This window comes from Ascaphus truei, chromosome 9 (assembly GCF_040206685.1).
Source record: "Ascaphus truei isolate aAscTru1 chromosome 9, aAscTru1.hap1, whole genome shotgun sequence".
Classification (NCBI taxonomy): domain Eukaryota; kingdom Metazoa; phylum Chordata; class Amphibia; order Anura; family Ascaphidae; genus Ascaphus; species Ascaphus truei.
The window spans coordinates 28,236,476-28,255,713 of NC_134491.1; the positions used below are offsets into that span (position 1 = coordinate 28,236,476).

A 19,238-nucleotide genomic window follows, 5' to 3' on the forward strand; every position below is an offset into this window, starting at 1 on the left:
CGTAAAGGCTGACTGCAACACAGGCTCCGGTATACACCCTCTCCCTCCCCGGTATCAGAGCAGTCTCACCCGTGACCTCCGACGTCAACGCGATGACGTCATCCCGACGTACGTTTCGCGCTCTGGGGCTGGTGCTTTCTCAAGGTAGGAGGTACCTACTGACTACCAATGTCACTCTAAATACCCGTAGGACTGGGCGGAACACAAAATCTCCCCAATCACGCGCCGATGCGGTGATAGACAGCCTAGGGGATGAATCAAATTGCTCGAGGGGTAGTGAGGAAAATATCACTGACTTAACCCTTGATGTGCTGTGGCCAGGTTATTGGCTATATACACATGAATTTTTATGGTGTACAGAGAGTCAAATACACGGATAATTAGGATCCAAGGTTTAGAACAGATGAGTACACCTAAATGGGCTAGATAAGCATACCTAGTAGGAAACATATATGATAGTGTGTGTTTAAGGGGTACGGCCAGAACATTATAACCACAGATCTCTCCGTACATAATACCTTGGGGCCAATATCAGAATGCGTAAATATGGGTACAGAGGCCATTGAGGTGCATGTATCCAAATACAGAGGTCACAGGTATATATAGGGACCACATATGATTGCAATAGGTAGATATAGGCAGTGTAGGACTGTGCTAACCTATGTCGTCCGCCCAGTAGGTCAAAACGGACTCTAAAGTTAACTGTATACCCGGATCCCCCTCCAATTCAATATATTGAATAGTACATGTCCTCCTTGGTGGTGTTATATTCTATAGGAAGGACTTATAAATAAACCCCTCATTGAGACCAATGGGGCTAAGTGTGTCAAGTGTGTAGATCCACTTACACTCAGTCTGCAACAATAACTTGTCCCAGTCGCCTTTCCGTTGGCCCCAAGGAATATGTTGGATACCAATAAAGATTAATTGGTCACTGTTGCCATTGTGTTCGTTTATTACGTGGCGTGCCACCGGAGTATCTGTGGCATTTCGAATGGAACCCAGGTGCTCAAGGATTCTTTTTAAATTGTCTGAAAGTTTTTCCTACGTATAACTTGCCGCAAGCGCAAACTATCAGGTAGATCACTCCCTCTGTGACACAATTAATGAATTCATTGATTTTGGATGTCCGCTGTTTACTAGAGTCCATGAAATCTGTTCTTTTGGGTACATATCTGCAAGCCCTACAACGTCCGCATGCATGTGAACCAGTAGGTTTCTTATCAAGCCAAGTAGTATGTGATTTCACTTGATAGTGGCTCTTGACCAGGATGTCCTTTAAATTACGGCTTCTTCTACTGGTGAGCTTGGGTGTATTGGATATGGCCCCCTGCAGATCTTTATCATCAAGTAATATATGCCAGTATTTATTATATATCCTGTAAATTGAGCCCCACTGGTCACTGAAAGTACCAATAAAGCTGATCGGTTTGTACTCATTGGTGTTGTCATTGTGAGATTTGTCCACTAAGAGTTGTGTCCTACTTGTGTCATTGGCTCGATTATATGCTTTTTTCAGATTCGTCCTTGAGTGTCCACGTTCGATGAATCGTTGGGTCATATCTTTGGCCTTGTCCTTAAATTCGCTTAAGGTTGAACAGTTACGCCTAAGGCGGAGATATTGGCCTGTAGGAATGGCTTTAATTACGTGTTTAGGGTGCTGACTGTCGGCCCTCAATAGACTGTTCGTTGCGGTCTGTTTCCTAAAAATCGTAGTGTCCAGTTTATCGTCGATATCTTTAGTTATTGTGATATCAAGAAAGTCAAGTTTGGATACACTTGAGACCAAGGTAAGTCTAAGGTTATGTAGATTCGAATTCAGTATATCTACAAATTCCCTCAGATAAACAGTTGGACAGCTCTGCCTCCATTCAATCCACCCAGTGGGCATCTTTTAAACAAAGTAGAAGGAATCGAGAAGTCCACACAAACAGATCAGTGGCACAATGTGCCTACAGACTAGAACCCTGAAGACTACGCTACTGGGTTAGTGTCTACAGTTCACCCAAAGAGCCAAATTGCCAACAGAACCAAAGTCTCTGACACAACCTGATGAGATCCCATCGGTTCCAGCAGACACATTTGAATTAATAATCCCGGAAGCAGCCACAGAGATCCACTCTCAAGTCTGTGCTGTGGTCACAAACGTGACACCTGAAAGTACGCAAGGATCCCATCATTCCTCTAAATGGACAATGCTCCAGCGAGCGTTTGCACATCTCAATCATGCTACCACTGCTTTCAGCCACACACCTGGTGGTAAAGTAGACAGCTGTCATGGTTGGCATCTCTGCAAGGGACCATCAGCACCATCCGCGCAATAACAGAGGCAAAGAAGATTGTCCCCAGTAGCGTTCAGAAGGAAACGCATGCAGACAAGACCAGTTGTGTCAGCGGACAAAGGGACCTCTCTAAAGGGAGTTTGTAACAGGGGACTTATCCCTGGTCACAAATGTGCCTCTAATCCAGCAGTGTGGTGGTTAACTGCTGGTAGGCAATTAACTAACACCACCTGGCTGATTACAGGGTTTAGAAAAAGCCTGCCTCTGAGACAGGAAGAGAGACTCCTTAGTCCATAACTGAGTTGAACAAGGAGACAGACATCTTGAGCCTGCCAAAAGAGACTGCAAGCTGACAACAAGACACAGGGGATAATACTTCTATAAAGGATGAGAAGAACAGAAAGCGCACACTTCCTGGTGCAAATAACGTTTTTACTCAATAAAAGAGACAAACACATAACAGAATACACTCACAAACATCCAGTAAAATCAGGCAGTATGTGGTAATCCAGATTCGTGCTGGAGATGTGCAGAGCCGTCTTCACGTGGGGATACTGTGCCAGCTGCTACAGCGCGTCCGCTGCCTGCTTCCGCCCTTCCAGTAGCAGGAGTCTCCTTCCGTATCACGTGACGCCTTCCTGATGCGTCACCACGTGACCTCCTCCTCCGTAAGGCTTCGCAACAACTTGGCAGTTCAGGGATGATCTCACCACAGCCCGGACTAACAAGTCAGCCCGCTCCCTGCCTTCTCCCTCACGCCATTCAGCTCTGCAGTACTCTTTCGGTCACAAACTCTCTTGCACCATACAAGTCGCCTTACGCGTTTTGAGGCGTGGCCACTTCATCAGGGGTGTGGCTTGCTATGGTGGCGTGCTTCCTTATATACTCAGTATCTACAAGGTTCATCTTAAGGCTTCCTGCCTCCCCCTACTGGTGAATATCCCTAAATACTACTTGCTAGCCATATCAAATCTAAAACACATTACCAAAACAAAACAATGCAATATAATTGAGGTTAATACATATAAATTCGCTGAGGATCAGAACACTAACAGGCAGAACACTACACACAGTTCCATACCCTATCAATAATAATAAACCATAACCAAAAAATATATAAATATTAAAAACATTAGAAATATTAAAAAATATATATATCCACTGAATAAAAATTAAAAGATCTCAATGTACTATAATTTATAATCCAATATATAAGACATATTATACACATAGCGAAGAAATATTACAATATAAAACTTCCAATATATACTTACAAATACATTATACACAACCTAAAATGCACATTCTTTAATAAACATCCTCTCACCCTACATAAATAAAATTAGTATTACCTCCCCCTAGCATAAAAATGAAATTAAATCTACCTCTTCATTGAGACCTTCCGGTGAGAGCATACCTAGTTCATGGATCCAGAAGGTTTCCCTTTGACGTAACCTAAGGAATTTGTCACCCCCTTTAAGGCCCAACTCAACAATCTCTATACCTATGACACGTAAACTGCTTGGATCCATATTATGCCTATATTTAAAGTGTCTGGAAACTCCATGCGTAAGTACACCTTTTAAAATATTCCCCCTATGCTCTAAGAAGCGCTGTTTCAGAGGACGCTTGGTTCTCCCAACATACTTAAGTCCACAGCCACAGGACAAAATGTACACTACAAACCTACTGTTACAGTTAATAAAATTCTTGATCGTATATGTTTTGTTATTTCTATCTGATGTAAAGGATTTTTGTCTATCCACAGTGTATTTACATGTCAGACACCGGCCCCCGCACCTGTAAAACCCTTTATTGCATCTAGTACCTAAACTCTTAGTGTCAGATTGATTCCTAAGCAATGTTGGTGCTAATATATTTTTAAAGGAATCAGCTTTTCAGTAGACTACTCTTGGGTGCTCAGTGATTGCCTTTTTAAGAATGGGGTCACATTGCAGGATCCCCCAATGTTGTGCCACTATTTGGTTAATCCGACTGGAAGCCCCATTAAATTTGGTAATGAATAACACCTCTTTATTGATATTCTTGGCTGTATCATTATTCTGTTTTCTACCTATTAGTGTTTGGGACCTCTCTTGTTCTAAGGCCCTCTTTTATGCTTTCTCTATAGTTGACTCCTGATGTCCTTTCTGTAACAGTTTGTTCTTCAGGGAGGTAGCTTGACTTTCAAAATCTTTCATTCCTGAACAATTCCTCCTCAATCTTTGGAATTGTCCAAAAGGTATATTCCTAATCCACTGTCGGTGATGGTTACTAGTGGCTTCTAAATATTTGTTACAGTCAACTTCTTTATAGAATGTCCTCGTTTGAATACTCATATACTCAGTAATAAAAATAATTAAATCTAAAAATTAGATACTGGTTGCGTCAGAGTTATAAGTAAATTTTAAATTAAAAGGGTTCTTATTCATATATCCCATAAAACATATTAAGTCTTCTGTATTGCCCTGCCAAATTATTAAAATATCATCTATGAAACGATAAAAGAATACTACGTATTTTAAAAAGGGATTATTAGCCCAAATATACAGATGTTCCCAGTAGCCCATCATAATATTTGCAAAGCTTGGGGCAAAGGTCGTTCTCATGGCCGTTCCTGTTTTTTGCAGATAGAAATCATCTTGAAATTGGAAGTAATTATGACTTAAAATAAATTCCACAAAGGGACCTCTCTAAAGGGAGTTTGTAACAGGGGACTTATCCCTGGTCACAAATGTGCCTCTAATCCAGCAGTGTGGTGGTTAACTGCTGGGTGGCAATTAACTAACACCACCTGGCTGATTACAGGGGTTAGAAAAACCCTGCCTTTGAGACAGGAAGAGAGACTCCTTAGTCCACAACTGGGCTGAACAAGGAGACAGACATCTTGAGCCTGCCAAAAGAGACTGCAAGCGGACAACAAGACAAAGGGGATAATACTTCTATACCTGGATCCTGACATTGCCTTATCACAGACGGTTGTGGACACCAGGAGAACAAAGAAGCCTTCCCCTACAGCAACGCAGCTAACAGATAAGATTTTTCTTTTAAGACTATTATCTATGTCTATCTAAGTATATGAATGTCTCTATGATTTGGGCGGGTGAATCGCTGGGCTAACCATGCAGTTAGAGAGCTGGATCAAAAGTGTATATATACTCCAGAGTGGAGCGGATTTTGTTTGCTGATTTACATGTTTGCTGTGTTTAAAGCAACAGGCGCAATAAAGCCTTATTTTAATTTCACCTTAAAACAGTCTCCATTGCATACCTCTGAACACGTCTCTTACATATGGTGTCAGAAGTGGGATTTGAACTCATGCCTCCATACAGAGACCAGAATTAAAGGGATACACATCCAGGCAGGAAATCTACACTGCACTGAAGAAAGCCACAAAACCACAGATGGACTTTTTTCCCCAATCCCAAGAGGAGAGAGAGACTGCTGAAGCAGGTAAACCTTACTTGCCTATCACAATGTGTAATATGGTCATTGAAATAGGGGGTTTGCCTTCCAGCCATAGTCAGAGTTCAAGAAGTAAGTTAGCCCTTAAAAAGGATAGGTGTTTGTTGTTTTCAAATGTTTCGCTGAAGCAGTGAATACAGATGGTGACCCACGAGCAGTACTGATTCTGCAAGTAAAGGCTGCCACACCGCATAGGACTACCAGCTGTGAATGGAGTATATGCAGAAAAGTGTGAAAATTGATGCAAGACTGTGCTGAAGCAGGGGAATTTTAAGCAAACAAGTGCTGAGTGTAAAATTGCCCTACCAGGTAAAAAGGGATTGCTGAACTGTGTAAAAGGTATCCCAAAGCCAATTGCTGAGTGTTGAGTCGCCCTGCCGGGAGTGAAAAAAAATTCCACTGCAAAGAATATATATATTTTTTTCTGCAAGTAAAGTCTGCCTATGTATCTTGGGAGTAAAACAGGCACCCAAAGTGTGAAGAGTGAATGCCATAATACCCAAAGATGAGACAGTAAATTACTGAACTCAAGCAGAAAACCACATTATTTTGCTGAAGCGGAGGGATTGCACCTAGCAAGTAGATGGTGTAAAGCAAATATAAGTTTTTACTTAGCAACTGCACATCCAGTATACCTAATGAGAAAGAATGCGTGCACAGCACTGCTGATGTTTTAAAATTTACAAAAGGAAAGAAAAAGTCTACGGAGATGCCTATAAGAGCTACGACCTCTACAAGCAAAATATGCCCACCGGTAGGACTATCACAAGCTGCGGTTCTAGAAAATACACTGGCAAAAGCTGCAATAGCGCCTCCAGAGGTCAGGAATAAAAATATACCTGATAGCCCCAAAATGGAGGACAAGATGCGGCGTTCCTGTAATGAACCCTACCCCACGGAAGAGTGGCCCTTCCAGTCCGATGAGGAGGAAGACATCTCTTACGGGGAACCCAAACCGAGTCACACCCACAAAACACCCAAAGAATGGTGGGGGTGCCTGAACTCGGTATGAACTGAAAAGACCGCTCCCTATGTTGACGAATATGATCGGCAGGAGAACGAGCATGAGCAGCGGATCACCGAATATTTCCATCAACTAATGCAGTTGCAAGAAAAGCATGGTGGATCCAGTGAAGCTGCTAAAATTTCAAATGAAGATGGAGACCCCAGTATCCCTGAGGGCACAGAGTCATCAAAAACAAAAAGGCGAAAAAAGAAAAGCAGTTCTTCACGTACCGTGGAAGGAACAGACATGGCCGCAGATCCCACGGAGAAAAATGGGGACCGAGATGCCCTGCAGCCTAGAGAAAATGGAGGATTCGTCATGCGAATGACCAAATATCCAGAAGGCCCAAGGCATAAGTCGGGTGACCCAAAGAAGTGTCTGTCCGGTGCCAACAGTGAGAAACCCTCAATCAACCATCCCAGGGAAGCGGAGCCGGAACCAGTGAGTGACGATCCCTTGACCAGCCCTGAAGATGCCCTGAAAATTGCCAAGCGTGACTGTGATCTGCTGCAGGAACAATTGAAACTGAAGAAAGATGGTTACGCAGAGCTACTGAAAAATAACGTGGAGCTACAGAAGAATGTGCTCACGATGTACTCATTGGCCAGGATAGAATTGGACGATCTAAAGACTGAGCTAGATACTGCAAATGCTACTATTACCGCCATGGATGAAAAGCTTAGCCAATCTGATAAAATGATGGCTAAGCTGAAGCGGAAGTATGAGGAGGCACTGAAGGAGATTACAGTCTTTCAGCAAGATGTTCACAATCTTCGCGCAGCACTGGATGCCTCACAGCATGAGATCAACAGCGGCCACACAAAACTGGAAGTCTCCAGAAAGGAACTACACAGTCTCGCTGAGGAGCTGGACAATTCTAAAGAAACTATTGTCAATCTTAATACAAATTTCAAAGTCTCTCAGAAGGAGCTTCAGACCCTCAACCTAGAGAAGTAAATCTCACGCCAGGAGATTGTCATTCTCAAAGCAGATGTGCGTAAATGGAAGGAGGACTATATGGAGGCCCTGAAAATTACAGAGACTGCAAAAAGAGAAAATTTAAGACTGAAAGAAGAGAATTCTCATTTGACAGACCACGTCAAGGAAAAGAATGAAAAGCTGCATGAGCTTAAAGAAATAAATGAACTTTTGGAAGAGGAAAAGTTTGAAGTAGAGCACCGACTGCAGAACCAACTGCAAGGTCTGCGTACGCACCTCCAGAATGTTGAGGAGAAGCAGCAAACTCTGCAGGAAGACAATCTGCAGGCTGAAAAAGAAATAAAAGTGCTGCAGGAACGTCTGATTACCCAGTATGTCCCCGCAAAGCAGCATGAGAAACTGAAGGCTACCCTGAGTATCACCAAAGCATCGCTAGAGGCCAAGCTTAGAGCCCAGGTCACTCGACACAAGAGGGAGCACAAGAAGGTCCAGAAACTGAGACAAGTAACTGTGGCCCAAGCAAAGAAATTCACAGGGCTTTACAATACAATGAAAATGTAGAAGCAAGCTCAGAGAAAGCAAAGTGCGCAGATAAATTCCCCGAGAAGAAACTTGCAAGATGCACTCAAAAAACAGGGATCTCTCGCGGATGAGATTACAGTACTACAAGGACAAGTATTGATCATGAACAAGCATCAGTATCCCACAGCCACAAAAACCCAAAGGAAAAAGGGTACAGTGAGAGCTGGGAGCACCGCTCGCCTAAAAAACAAGGTTGCAAAGTCTGAACCACCTAAACAAGCACTAGCTAAACTTTCAGCCACTGAATAGGCAACAAAAAAAGGTATACGTGCAGAATCAAAACCAGAAGAATCCTTAGCTGATGAAGCTGAAAAGATGGGACATTCTCTGGAAGTGGATCTGGAATTGCAACTCATTCCCAAAGAAGCTGAACTAGCAACTCCATTGAGTGGAAAAAGTGCAGAGAGACAGCTTCAAGAGCGGAAAACTCAAATGGCTATTCTTAAACACTCTGCAACTTTTGCCATACAGTCTGCCTACAATAAGAGGAGCACCCGACGCAAGGGAAATCTCATGACTACCCATGCAGTAAAAAGACTATTCTTGGAAAAAGTCCTCCTCGAGCGACTGAGGAGTGATGATCTCAAGCACCTTCGGGAGGAGACACGAATAAACTGGAGAAAGGGCTCCAATCCCAGTGGGACTGAGGGTTCTCTTCCTCCATCCACTCTCATTCAAGTCACAGAAAGATCTCGAATGAGAGTGGAAGGATGGGCTTTGGCCGTGGCAAGCCCAAGCTTCCCACAAACAGGGGAGGTATGTAACAGGGGACTTATCCCTGTTCACAAATGTGCCTCTAATCCAGCAGTGTGGTGGTTAACTGCTGGTAGGCAATTAACTAACACCACCTGGCTGATTATAGTGGTTAGAAAAAGCCTGCCTTTGAGACAGGAAGAGAGACTCCTTAGTCAACAACTGAGCTGAACAAGGAGACAGACATCTTGAGCCTGCCAAAAGAGACTGCAAGCGGACAACAAGACAAAGGGGAGAATACTTCTATACCTGGATCCTGACATTGCCTTATCACAGACGGTTGTGGACACCAGGAGAACAAAGAAGCCTTCCCCTACAGCAACGCAGTTAACAGATAAGACTTTTCTTTTAAGACTATTATCTATGTCTATCTAAGTATATGAATGTCTCTATGATTTGGGCTGGTGAATCGCTGGGCTAACCATGCAGTTAGAGCTGGATCAAAAGTGTATATATACTCCAGAGTGGAGTGGATTTTGTTTGCTGATTTACATGTTTGCTGTGTTTAAAGCAACAGGCGCAATAAAGCCTTATTTTAATTTCACCTTAAAACAGTCTGCATTGCATACCTCTGAACACGTCTCTTACAGAGTTCCTTCTGGAAGTTGAATCCTCTAATCAACAAGGGCAACCCCACAAGAACAGGTGGTCGCCTTTCCAATCCTCAAGTGTGCTGGGAAAACACGGTTGGAATTATCCAACAGACAAGACTTCATGATCCTGGAGGCAAATTCAGCTTGACTCTCCCATAAGCACCAACAACATTCATGGTTGCAGTTTTCAGGACCAGAACTTTTACCAGGACTTTAAGGATTTGGGATACCACCACCTGCGTCTCCCTATTATCACTTATGGGTCCTGCCCATTCTATGGACTCCTAAGAGACATTGAGGAACTCCCAGCCATCCTGGACTGATGCACCTACCTTGGTACCTGTGGCCTCAAAGGACTTTGGAGCCCCAGTGGTACTGGCCATTACCACATGTTATGTGGACATGGACTTTTATATATGTTTATGTATTTTAGATGTTTCACATATATGTTTGTGATATAGTGGTATCTACCGATACCAGATGGGAAGTGTCCTGGAACCTGTTTAATTCATCACTCCTCAATGTAATGTTGCTACAAATGTAACTTTCCCTTGGCTTCCCAGCCTGTTGCCCTGGCAACCCCCGTGCACTATAGTTAGTTGAGCTGTTGCTTGCTCCCCCTGCTAGTTGGCAGTGCTTGACTGTATTTCCTGCTTACCCAGGCTAGCATGCTTCCTTTTACATTCAGCAGTCATCTTGGAGCAGTCACCTCTCCTACTCCTCTGGTAAAGCCATTGTAATTTACCTATCCCTGATACCGTAGCCACCCTATTTACCTAGAATTATCCCACTGCCATCCTAGCTCTCTTTCCCCTCCATTGCTCCCATGCCCCAGTGTTTTAGCTCAGTACCTTTTTATTTGTATTGTTGTTGCCCAAAATAAACACTTCAGCAAATAAGAAGATTCCCTTGCTTGGTATATGGGGTTGAGTTAAGGTGCCTGCCTCTACTCACTTGCCACAGTGAGCTTGAGTCAGAACAATGTGCATCAATACAATCCACACAATCATAAGTAATTAGCTAAGTTGCCGATTGATCCTTTCACCCGTGTTAACAAGTTGGCGAAGATTCGGCTCGGGGGTTCACTAAATTGCTGTCAGTGCAGCAGAAGAGGACCAAAGATGCAAAGTTCTGTTGTGAAGATCATGTGACCAGGCAGTCACTATATACAATGAGTGAACTGCTAGAGAGAGGACAGGGCACAAAAAGGGGTGTGCCAGAACCTGTTTCAGAAGACGAACGGGATGTGACTTTGTAAATGGTTGCTAGAAACAAAAATGCTTGTTATATTGTAATTGAGAACATTTAAATACTACAAGTATTTTCTCATAGTACAGAATTGATTTATTTAAAAACAATACACATGTAGGATATTGCTTGATCTGCAGCTTTAAGTAGCAGGGAATGAAAGCTACGTACGAAACACTCCGGGAAGTGTTCCTTTTCATGGATTCAGTGTTGTTTCCTTCCCGGTTCTGCCCTAGAAAACCCAAAAGGCAGCACAAGTTGGAAACAAGAAAAGGTGCACCTGAGGTAGTAAGGGTTTGTATGAGAGAAAAAAGGTGCCCCAAACTAGTTAGGTACCTGTCTTCCCCCCTCTTTTTAACCATGCTCTAATAAAGGACACTTCACAGCACAGTCCAGCAGTTGCTATGTTTTTTCTGCCTCGTGGTGCCCGCTGAAACACCCCTTCCAAACCGGAACAGGTACACCTTCTCTTGTCCCAGGAGATAAATGGGGAAGTTTCCTATCCTACTGAGTAGGAAACTGTTAAAAAGAGAACAGGCCTACTCAGAGGAGTGCTTAGTCGTAAAATGGGCAGTGATTGCATTCAGGTAGTATCTCCTGGGGGCTACATTTACCATAGTAACGGATCATGCCCCCTTTAAATGGCCCCATAGCACGAAGGACACCCAACACTTCACACGGTGGTACCTCACCCTTCAACTCTTTTCCTTTAGAGTTCTGTATAAGGCAGAGAGACTCCACCTCAATTTTTTTGTCCCGTGAAGGTAGGGATGTCTCAAATGGCGAGTGTGCGGGAAGCAGCACTAAGGGAGGAGGTATGTGAGGGAGTGTATAAGATAGGGAGTGAAGAGGTTAAACTCTTGCACTCTTTCAGGCCCAGGAGACCACACCCTAGCTTCTAAGGCTGCTAGGTGGTTCCAATCAACTCCTCATTGGAACTAGGGTTTAAAAGATACAGTAGGCATCTTCCTGTCCAGAGTTCCACAACCTGCAAGAGAGCAGGTTCCCAGAGAGCTGACCTGGGGAATAGCTGGGACTCTCTCCCTGCATCCAAGTCAAGGATGATTTGAGTTCTTTGCAGGCGTTTGCTATTTTTGTTTATGGAATTACACTCCTGTACAAAAGTGTATTGTAACCAGTTTTCACCATCTGGGAAATAAAGGACTTTGCTTTGGAGAGAAATTGCTGTGTGGACTCCTCACTGACCCTACCTAGAAGGCAACCCTGCTACAGGCAGTTATATATTTCGGACTTTATAATTGTTCTATTACACAGTTCCCAAACTTCTTTGCAGCCAATGACCCATATTGATCTCAACAAACTTTATTAATAACCCTTTGCTAAAATATTGGGGAGAGGTAGCCTCCCACTGACGCTGTTTTTGAGGTGTCTCTCAAGACGGCCCTATAATTTAGGGTATAATTTAGGGTATAATTTAGGGTGGGATGCATGGCCCGTGTGTGGCCCCAAGTCCAGGGTGGCTCGTGGGTCCCAAATGTCACTGCCACTGGCCCGGAAATAGGGCTGGTAACGTCGGGGGCGGATGTCCAGATCGCTGACTGACCTCCTGAGGCCCAGGTTCTCCCTGTTTGATCTGGAGAGAGACTGAAAAAAACCGAACATTATGACTTGTGATAATACAGACTGCCCTGCAGAGGGCGAGACTGCTTTTTAAATTATGAACATACCTCACAGAAAGCAAACACAGGAGGATAGCTCCATTCACCGGGATCATGTTTTATTTACAGTCCGTATCTCCCCCATGGGACTTTGCTTTGAACTTGTACTCTCTCATCTGTGCCCCGCACACAGTGCTCTCAACAGCACCTGACAGCGCTACAATATCTGCATCACACACAGCTCTCTCACATTCGCCTAGCATGTAGCCTTCTCTCACATTCGCCTTCCAAGTCTCATTCTCTCACCTTCCACGTAGCATTCTCTCCTCCACCTTGCACACATTGCTCTCTCACCTCCGCCTCACTCAGTGCTCTCACCAGCATGTCAGAGGGTTCTCTCACATTCTACTTGCACGCAGTGCTCCCTTACCTCCACTGAGATCTCCCTCCGGGGCCGTAGTTTCCAACTGCTAGTGAACGAAACCGCATCATGCAAACTGATGAAGAGCGCGGAACGTGGGATCCCAGCACTGAAGAAGTGATTGCGCTCCAGGTCATCAAGGAGGGAGGCTGCAAAGAGTGGGATGGGGCATTACCTGTCTGATATCCCCTTCCTCGCAGTTTCCCCACATTAAGGGGGTATCAGCTCTCACATTGATACTTGCTGCGGTGGTATCTTTATATATACCATGGGGCAACAGAGTAAAAAAGAGGGCTCTCATATAGAGATGTACACATATATACTCCAGGGAACATTAGATCCTGGGACAATTGGAGAATGCCCCACTTGCCATATGGGATAAAATTGCTGGGGCAACTGAGGCCACATATCTCTGGGTATCTCCATCCTATATTGTACATATATGAGATACTGATATGTTTTAAAGAGGTTTATACGTACACTGACACCCGGCCAATAAGACAGTAATCTCCAGTTCATTAATCATCAGCCAGATCTGTAGAACAGTAATTAATAGCGGAAGTTATAGGGCGTGGTTATATGGAGCAATAGGAGGAATTACAGGGTGTGGTTATATCAAGCAATAGCAGGAGTTACAGGTAGAGATTTTATGGAGCAATACAATTTACAGTACAGGAAGTAGTTATGTAGAGCAAGAGGAGATATAAGGAGCAGTTAAATAGATTTTATAGGGTGAGTTATAGGTAGAAGGTGGGGTATATGGGATTATAGGGAGTGGTTATATAGAGTACCATATGAGTTATAAGGAGTGGTTATATGGAGATATATTATGAGTTATATAAAGCCGGTCTTTGGGATTATATAAAGCAATGTAGGGAGTTATATGGAGTATATATGGAGTTGTAGAATTAATTATAGGAAAGAGATAAATGGAATCACTGTATAGAGTGAGTTATAAAATTAGTTATAGAGACAATGTATATGGGGTTATAGGATTAGTAATAGGGAGCAGTTGCACAGTCCTTGCCTCTCTGAAATTGCACACAGCTCTACAGTCCATAAAGTGGACCATGGACAGGTCCAGGATAATGGTGTGTATGAGGAGCGAGGGATCAGACTCCACGGGGGATCCCAGGTGAGCATCTGAGTATTTTTCAGGTTGTGCGGTGCACATGCTGGGGGAACAATAATCAAATTCTTGGTCCAGCTCCAGTTGGGGCTGCGAAGGGTCATCATATCTGCTTCGGTAGTCCCAGACCCCATAATTGTAGGGTCGGAGACCAAAATAATAAGACGAGGTCTCGGGCTCTGAAGGGGGTCTTCTCCTTACATATCGATCCTAAACATCACAGGGTTGGAAACTAAACATCTAATAACTGCAACTCACACAATCTCATACTTCTCTCTCAAACCCTTCTCCAACCACCTTCTCACTTCAACCCCTTCTCACCTCATTTCTCACCCCCTCTGATTTTCTCTCACCTACCCTTCCTTTCTCTCACCTCTTCTTTCTCTCTCCTCTACTTTTTCTGTCCTGTCCCTTATTCTCTTCTCACTTCCCTCTCTCATGTCCCTGTCGCCCTCCTTCACTCACCTCCCTGTTCTTTTTCTCACACCCCCTGCCCCATCACACCACTCTTCCTCCTTTCTCAAGATTCTCTATCCTTCATCCATTTTCTCTCATACCACTCTTCCTCCATTCGTACACTTCACCCTCTTACATCTTCACTCTCTCCTTTCTCTCTCTTATCCCCCTCTTCCATCAACCCTGCATCCCCTTCTCTCTCCTTTCACCGTTCCCTCTCCCTCCTTTCTTTCTTATCCCCCTACCTGTCCACACACCCCTATCCCTCCTCTCACCCTTTCCCTGTCAACTCTCCCACAACCCTCCCTCACTCACTCTGTAAAGACTGCACCACCCTACTCTCTCTCTCTGTTCCTCATACAGCAGATGTCTGGATAGCTTCTGTTTCACCAGAACTCTTCGTCTGGCTGCTGACAGAGCCTCTGGCTGGATGTTAACCTAAGTAATAGGGAGCAATGATTATGGGACAATAGGATGAGTTATAGGGAGAAGTTATATAGAGCAATAGGATGAAATATAGGGTGCGGTTATATGAAGCGATAGGAGGAGTTATAGGAAGCAGTTATATGGGCAAATAGGATGAGACATAAGGAGTGGTTATATATAGCAAAAGGACAAGTTATAGGGAACAATTATGTTTTAGGGACCTTTTCAAACAGACTTTTCCTGAAATTCTCTATATTGCCAAAGTAGAGAGAAGAGCAGCACTGGAAAATCTTCACACCCTCAATGTCCTGAGCCTGAAACACATGCGGAGACATATCAATATCACCCAGTTCGCTTCTTGATCCAGTACACGAATATTCTTGTGGGTTACATTATAATACTTGTATTGAGTCTCTTGGTGACCCTGAGATTAACAAAACCTCAAACCTGCTAGAAGACAAAAACATGAATACATCCCATAATACAATTGTGCTGACCTCCCCTGATCCTATTCATTGCTCATTAGAAATCATTTGCTCCTATAAACACTCCATATAATTTCTCCCCAAACTGCTCCCTATAACCCCTCCTTTCAAGCCAACGACAAAGCAATATCCTACATATGTGTTTTCTTTTAAATAAATCAGTTCTGTACTGAGAAAATCCTTTTTTTTTAAACAACGGTGAATGACATTGTTAATGTATTATAATGTAACAAGCATTTTTTGTTTCTATAGCAACGATTTACAAAGTCACATCCCCTTCCTCTTTTGAAAGAGGCTCTGGCACACCCCTTTTTGAGCCCTGCCCTCTCTCTAGCAGTGCATCAATTGTATCTAATGACTGCCTGATCACATGATCTTCCCCACAAAACTTTGCATCTTTGGTCCTCTTCTGCTGCACTGACAGCAATTTAGTGAACCCCCGAGCCAAATCGTCACAGATTGATCGGCAATTTAGCTAATTACTTATCATTGTGTGGATTCTACTGATGCCCTTATTAAAGGGAAAACATGTTTTGTTTTTGTTTTTAAAAATGGCAGCTTTAACTGCTCCTAAAAAACATTCTCAATTTGCTCCATATAACTGATGCCTATAATTCCTCCTAAAACCTCTCCCTACAACTGCTCCTATAAACCCTCCTCTATTTTCTCTCTAAAATTCCTCCTCTAACTGCTCCCTATAACTCCTCCGTTCTGGGTCCTTGAGATGTGACCTTTAGAAGTGGACACTGGAATCCAGAGATCTTACCAATGTTCTTAAGGTGGTCATTCTACCTCCTTTAGTTACCTGTTTGCACTCCGCAAAATCTTGATAAATATTGGTGTTGGGAATCTGTCCGAGAGGCAGAATCAGCACCCTGAAACATGGGGGGGGGGGGGAAGGATTAGGCCAAGGCCCCATGCCCCCTCCCCCACTCCCAAAATGCCACAGTGTCACCTGCGTGTTCTCAAGGTATTGATGAAGAGAGAGAGACATAGGGACAAGACCAGACCTTTGTCCAGCCCAAGGAGAATACAGGACACACAGGTGAAGACCCAGACAGCCTGCGGTGAGAGAGAAAGGGAGAGGGTTGGTTGAAGGTACTGTAGGCTGAAAGTGACCTAATTACCTCTATATAGTTAATGGATTAAAGGGCCAGTCCCACATAGGACCAAAGTGACCTAATAACAGTGATATGTTTAACTGTTTAAAGTAACCCACTAAAAATAACCTTTTTAGTGCCGGAGGTCAGGTAGCACCACTGTGCGATCTGACCTTTGGCATTTTCAGTCATGTGATCTCTTCAGCAGCGATCACATGACTGCCACACACCCTGGCTGACAGAAACTTAAGTGAAGGTGGTTTCACTTCCATTTCGATCAGGCCAATCATTCAGTTTGAAGCATTTGCCAATTCAGTCACTGGCAAACAGGCATTTCCGTACCAGGTACATCATAAGGGCACTGAAAAGGTTAATGGGTTACAGGATCAATTCCATGTTAAGGCAAAGTGACCTACTGACAGGGACATGTTTAATGGGTTAAAGGGTCTATCACACATGGGACAAAAGTGGCCTATTGACAATATGTTTGAGTTAAAGGGTCAGTCCCATGTAGGAGCAAGGTAACATAATGACAATTATGCAATTTTCTTCTCGCTATTTCTGACGCTGTTCGAATTTTAAAATTCATGATTTTTAACAATGAAAAACATTTTTTTTTTATAAATACAAAAAAGAGCAGAACAAGCTCATGAGGCAAGATACTAACATTTTAGTTATATTAACATTTGAGTTAACCTCATGTACTCTTCTAGGGGGGGGCTGCTTCAAGAGTCGATCCTATGTAGGAGCAAGTGACGTAATGGGAGTGATGTGTTTAATACAGTAGTTTAAAGGAGGGGTGTAAAACATGTGCCCACCGAACGCTTTCATCCTGCCGGCAGACTATAGCCACCGTGAACGGGAGTGCAGTACAAGGCGGTAGCTTCTGGCAACAGAAAAACTGGCGTTGCAGCCCCGCCACATCTGTCCTTACCGGGAATGGAGGTGATGTGAGGCGCGGCGTGAGTGAAGGGCCTGTGTGGTTGGCGTGATACGTTGCGCTGGCACTGCTTATGGTACGTATGGCTCAAATGTACAATGAAATCTGAATAGGCCCATTATATGAAGTGAGTTTGACACGCCTGCTTTAAAGGGTCACCCACGTGTGAGCAAAGAGGCATAATGACAGTGACGTGTTTAATGGGTCACCCTCCTATGTGGGAATAACCCTTTAACATGCCACTGTCATTAGGTCACTTTGGTTTTACATGGAACTTACCATTGAACCTATTAAACACATCAATGTCATTGGGTCACTTTGCTCCTACGTGGGACTGACCCAATAACCCACAAGATACTCACAAAGTCATATTTATCCTGTCTCCAGAGATGGGGAATGTCCAGAAAGTTCAATAATAGAGGCTCCATATTTACGCACACCATAGCAGAAAGCACAGCCTAAGGGGGGTAGGGGAGATGGAGAGGGAGTAAGAGTTAGGAAAGTGTGGGGTAGGAGTGAGAGAAAGAGAGATGGTGAGAAATGGAGAGAGGGTGAGAGGTGGGGAAGATGGAAAGAGAAAGAGATAAATGGGGATGGAGAGGGGAAGAGATGGAAAGAGGCGGAGAGAATTATAGGAGGAGGATAAAAGGGAATGAATGTTAGAGTGAAGAGGGAAAAAATAGTGGGAGAGAGATTAATAGATAGAAAAAAAATAGGTGGTGAGATGTAGATGCTGAGAGAGAAGATAAGAAAGGGAGTAATGGAGAACTGAAAGGATAATAACAGAGAGGGAGAGAGAAGAAAGAGGGTGGGAGATAATGAGGTACAAGTTCAGAGAGAATAGAGACGGAGAGGAGGAATAAATAGAGGGGGGAGAAAAAGAGAGGGTGAGAAAGAGAAAGACAATAAAGGATAAAGAATTAAACAAAAGTGAGATAGAGAGAGAGAATGGACTCAGAGAAGAGAGAAATGGAAATAGAGAGAAAGTTAAAGATGGACTGGGGGTGAAGAGATTGAGAAGGAGATGAGATGGAGAGCGGCAGATAGTTAAAGGGGTAGGAGTATAGGTGGTGATGGAGAAGGAGAGAGAGGAAGAGGGAGAGGGAAGGATAGTTGCGAGTAAGGGAGGAAATAGAGTGGGAGAGAGAGAAAAGGAGGTAGTTAAAGGGAAGGATAGATGTGTGAGTAAACTGGGAGAAAGAGAGAATGGAGCAGGGGAGAGGTAGAGAAAGTGAATGGAGCAGAGAAAAGGTAGAGAGACAATGGAGCAGAAGAGAAATAGAGAGATAGAGAGAATGAAGCATATGAGAGGTAGAGAAAGAGAATAGAGACGAGGAGGTGTGCAGGTATCTGGGTCTCTGCTCTGAGATGTCTCTCACGTCAGGCAGCGTACTGAAGAAATGTCCGAGACTCAGGACGACTCCGAGCATAATGCAGGCAGAGATAAGACTTGCAACCTGAGAGTAGAGGAGAGGGGTGCATGATCGCAGTCAACAAGCTATGAATTCAGTACTCAGTGGGCATGATATCAACACTCAGCAGACAGGCTCTGATTTCAGTATTAGCTCGATATGCTCTGCACTCAGAAGACAGGTCCTGACCACAGCACTAAACCTAAGCACTCAGCGGACGAGCTCTGATTTTTTATTTCAGCACTTAGCAGTCAGGCACTGAACTCAGCACCCAGCAGACTGGCTCTGATTTCAGCATGAGCCAGGCAGTATATGATTCTGACTCAGACAAATATCTAGTTCTAGGTTTTGAATGTGACCCAAACTAGATTCCTATTCTAGG

General features: G+C 43.8%; 1 protein-coding gene across 1 annotated transcript in view; it reads right to left on the minus strand.

Annotated features, from left to right (window-relative positions):
- Positions 1-12,175: 12,175 nt before the first annotated feature.
- Positions 12,176-19,238, minus strand: part of SLC26A8 (solute carrier family 26 member 8) — a 53,211-nt gene continuing 46,148 nt past the window's right edge. The window contains exons 13-22 of the mRNA XM_075614136.1: positions 18,824-18,901; positions 17,807-17,902; positions 16,360-16,466; positions 16,210-16,279; positions 15,141-15,233; positions 14,809-14,931; positions 13,936-14,247; positions 13,389-13,443; positions 12,918-13,057; positions 12,176-12,473 (exon numbers count right to left, since the gene is read on the minus strand). Of these exons, the coding sequence (XP_075470251.1) occupies positions 12,273-12,473; positions 12,918-13,057; positions 13,389-13,443; positions 13,936-14,247; positions 14,809-14,931; positions 15,141-15,233; positions 16,210-16,279; positions 16,360-16,466; positions 17,807-17,902; positions 18,824-18,901 (1,275 nt within the window). The 3' untranslated portion in view covers positions 12,176-12,272. The remainder of the gene's footprint in view (positions 12,474-12,917; positions 13,058-13,388; positions 13,444-13,935; positions 14,248-14,808; positions 14,932-15,140; positions 15,234-16,209; positions 16,280-16,359; positions 16,467-17,806; positions 17,903-18,823; positions 18,902-19,238) is intronic.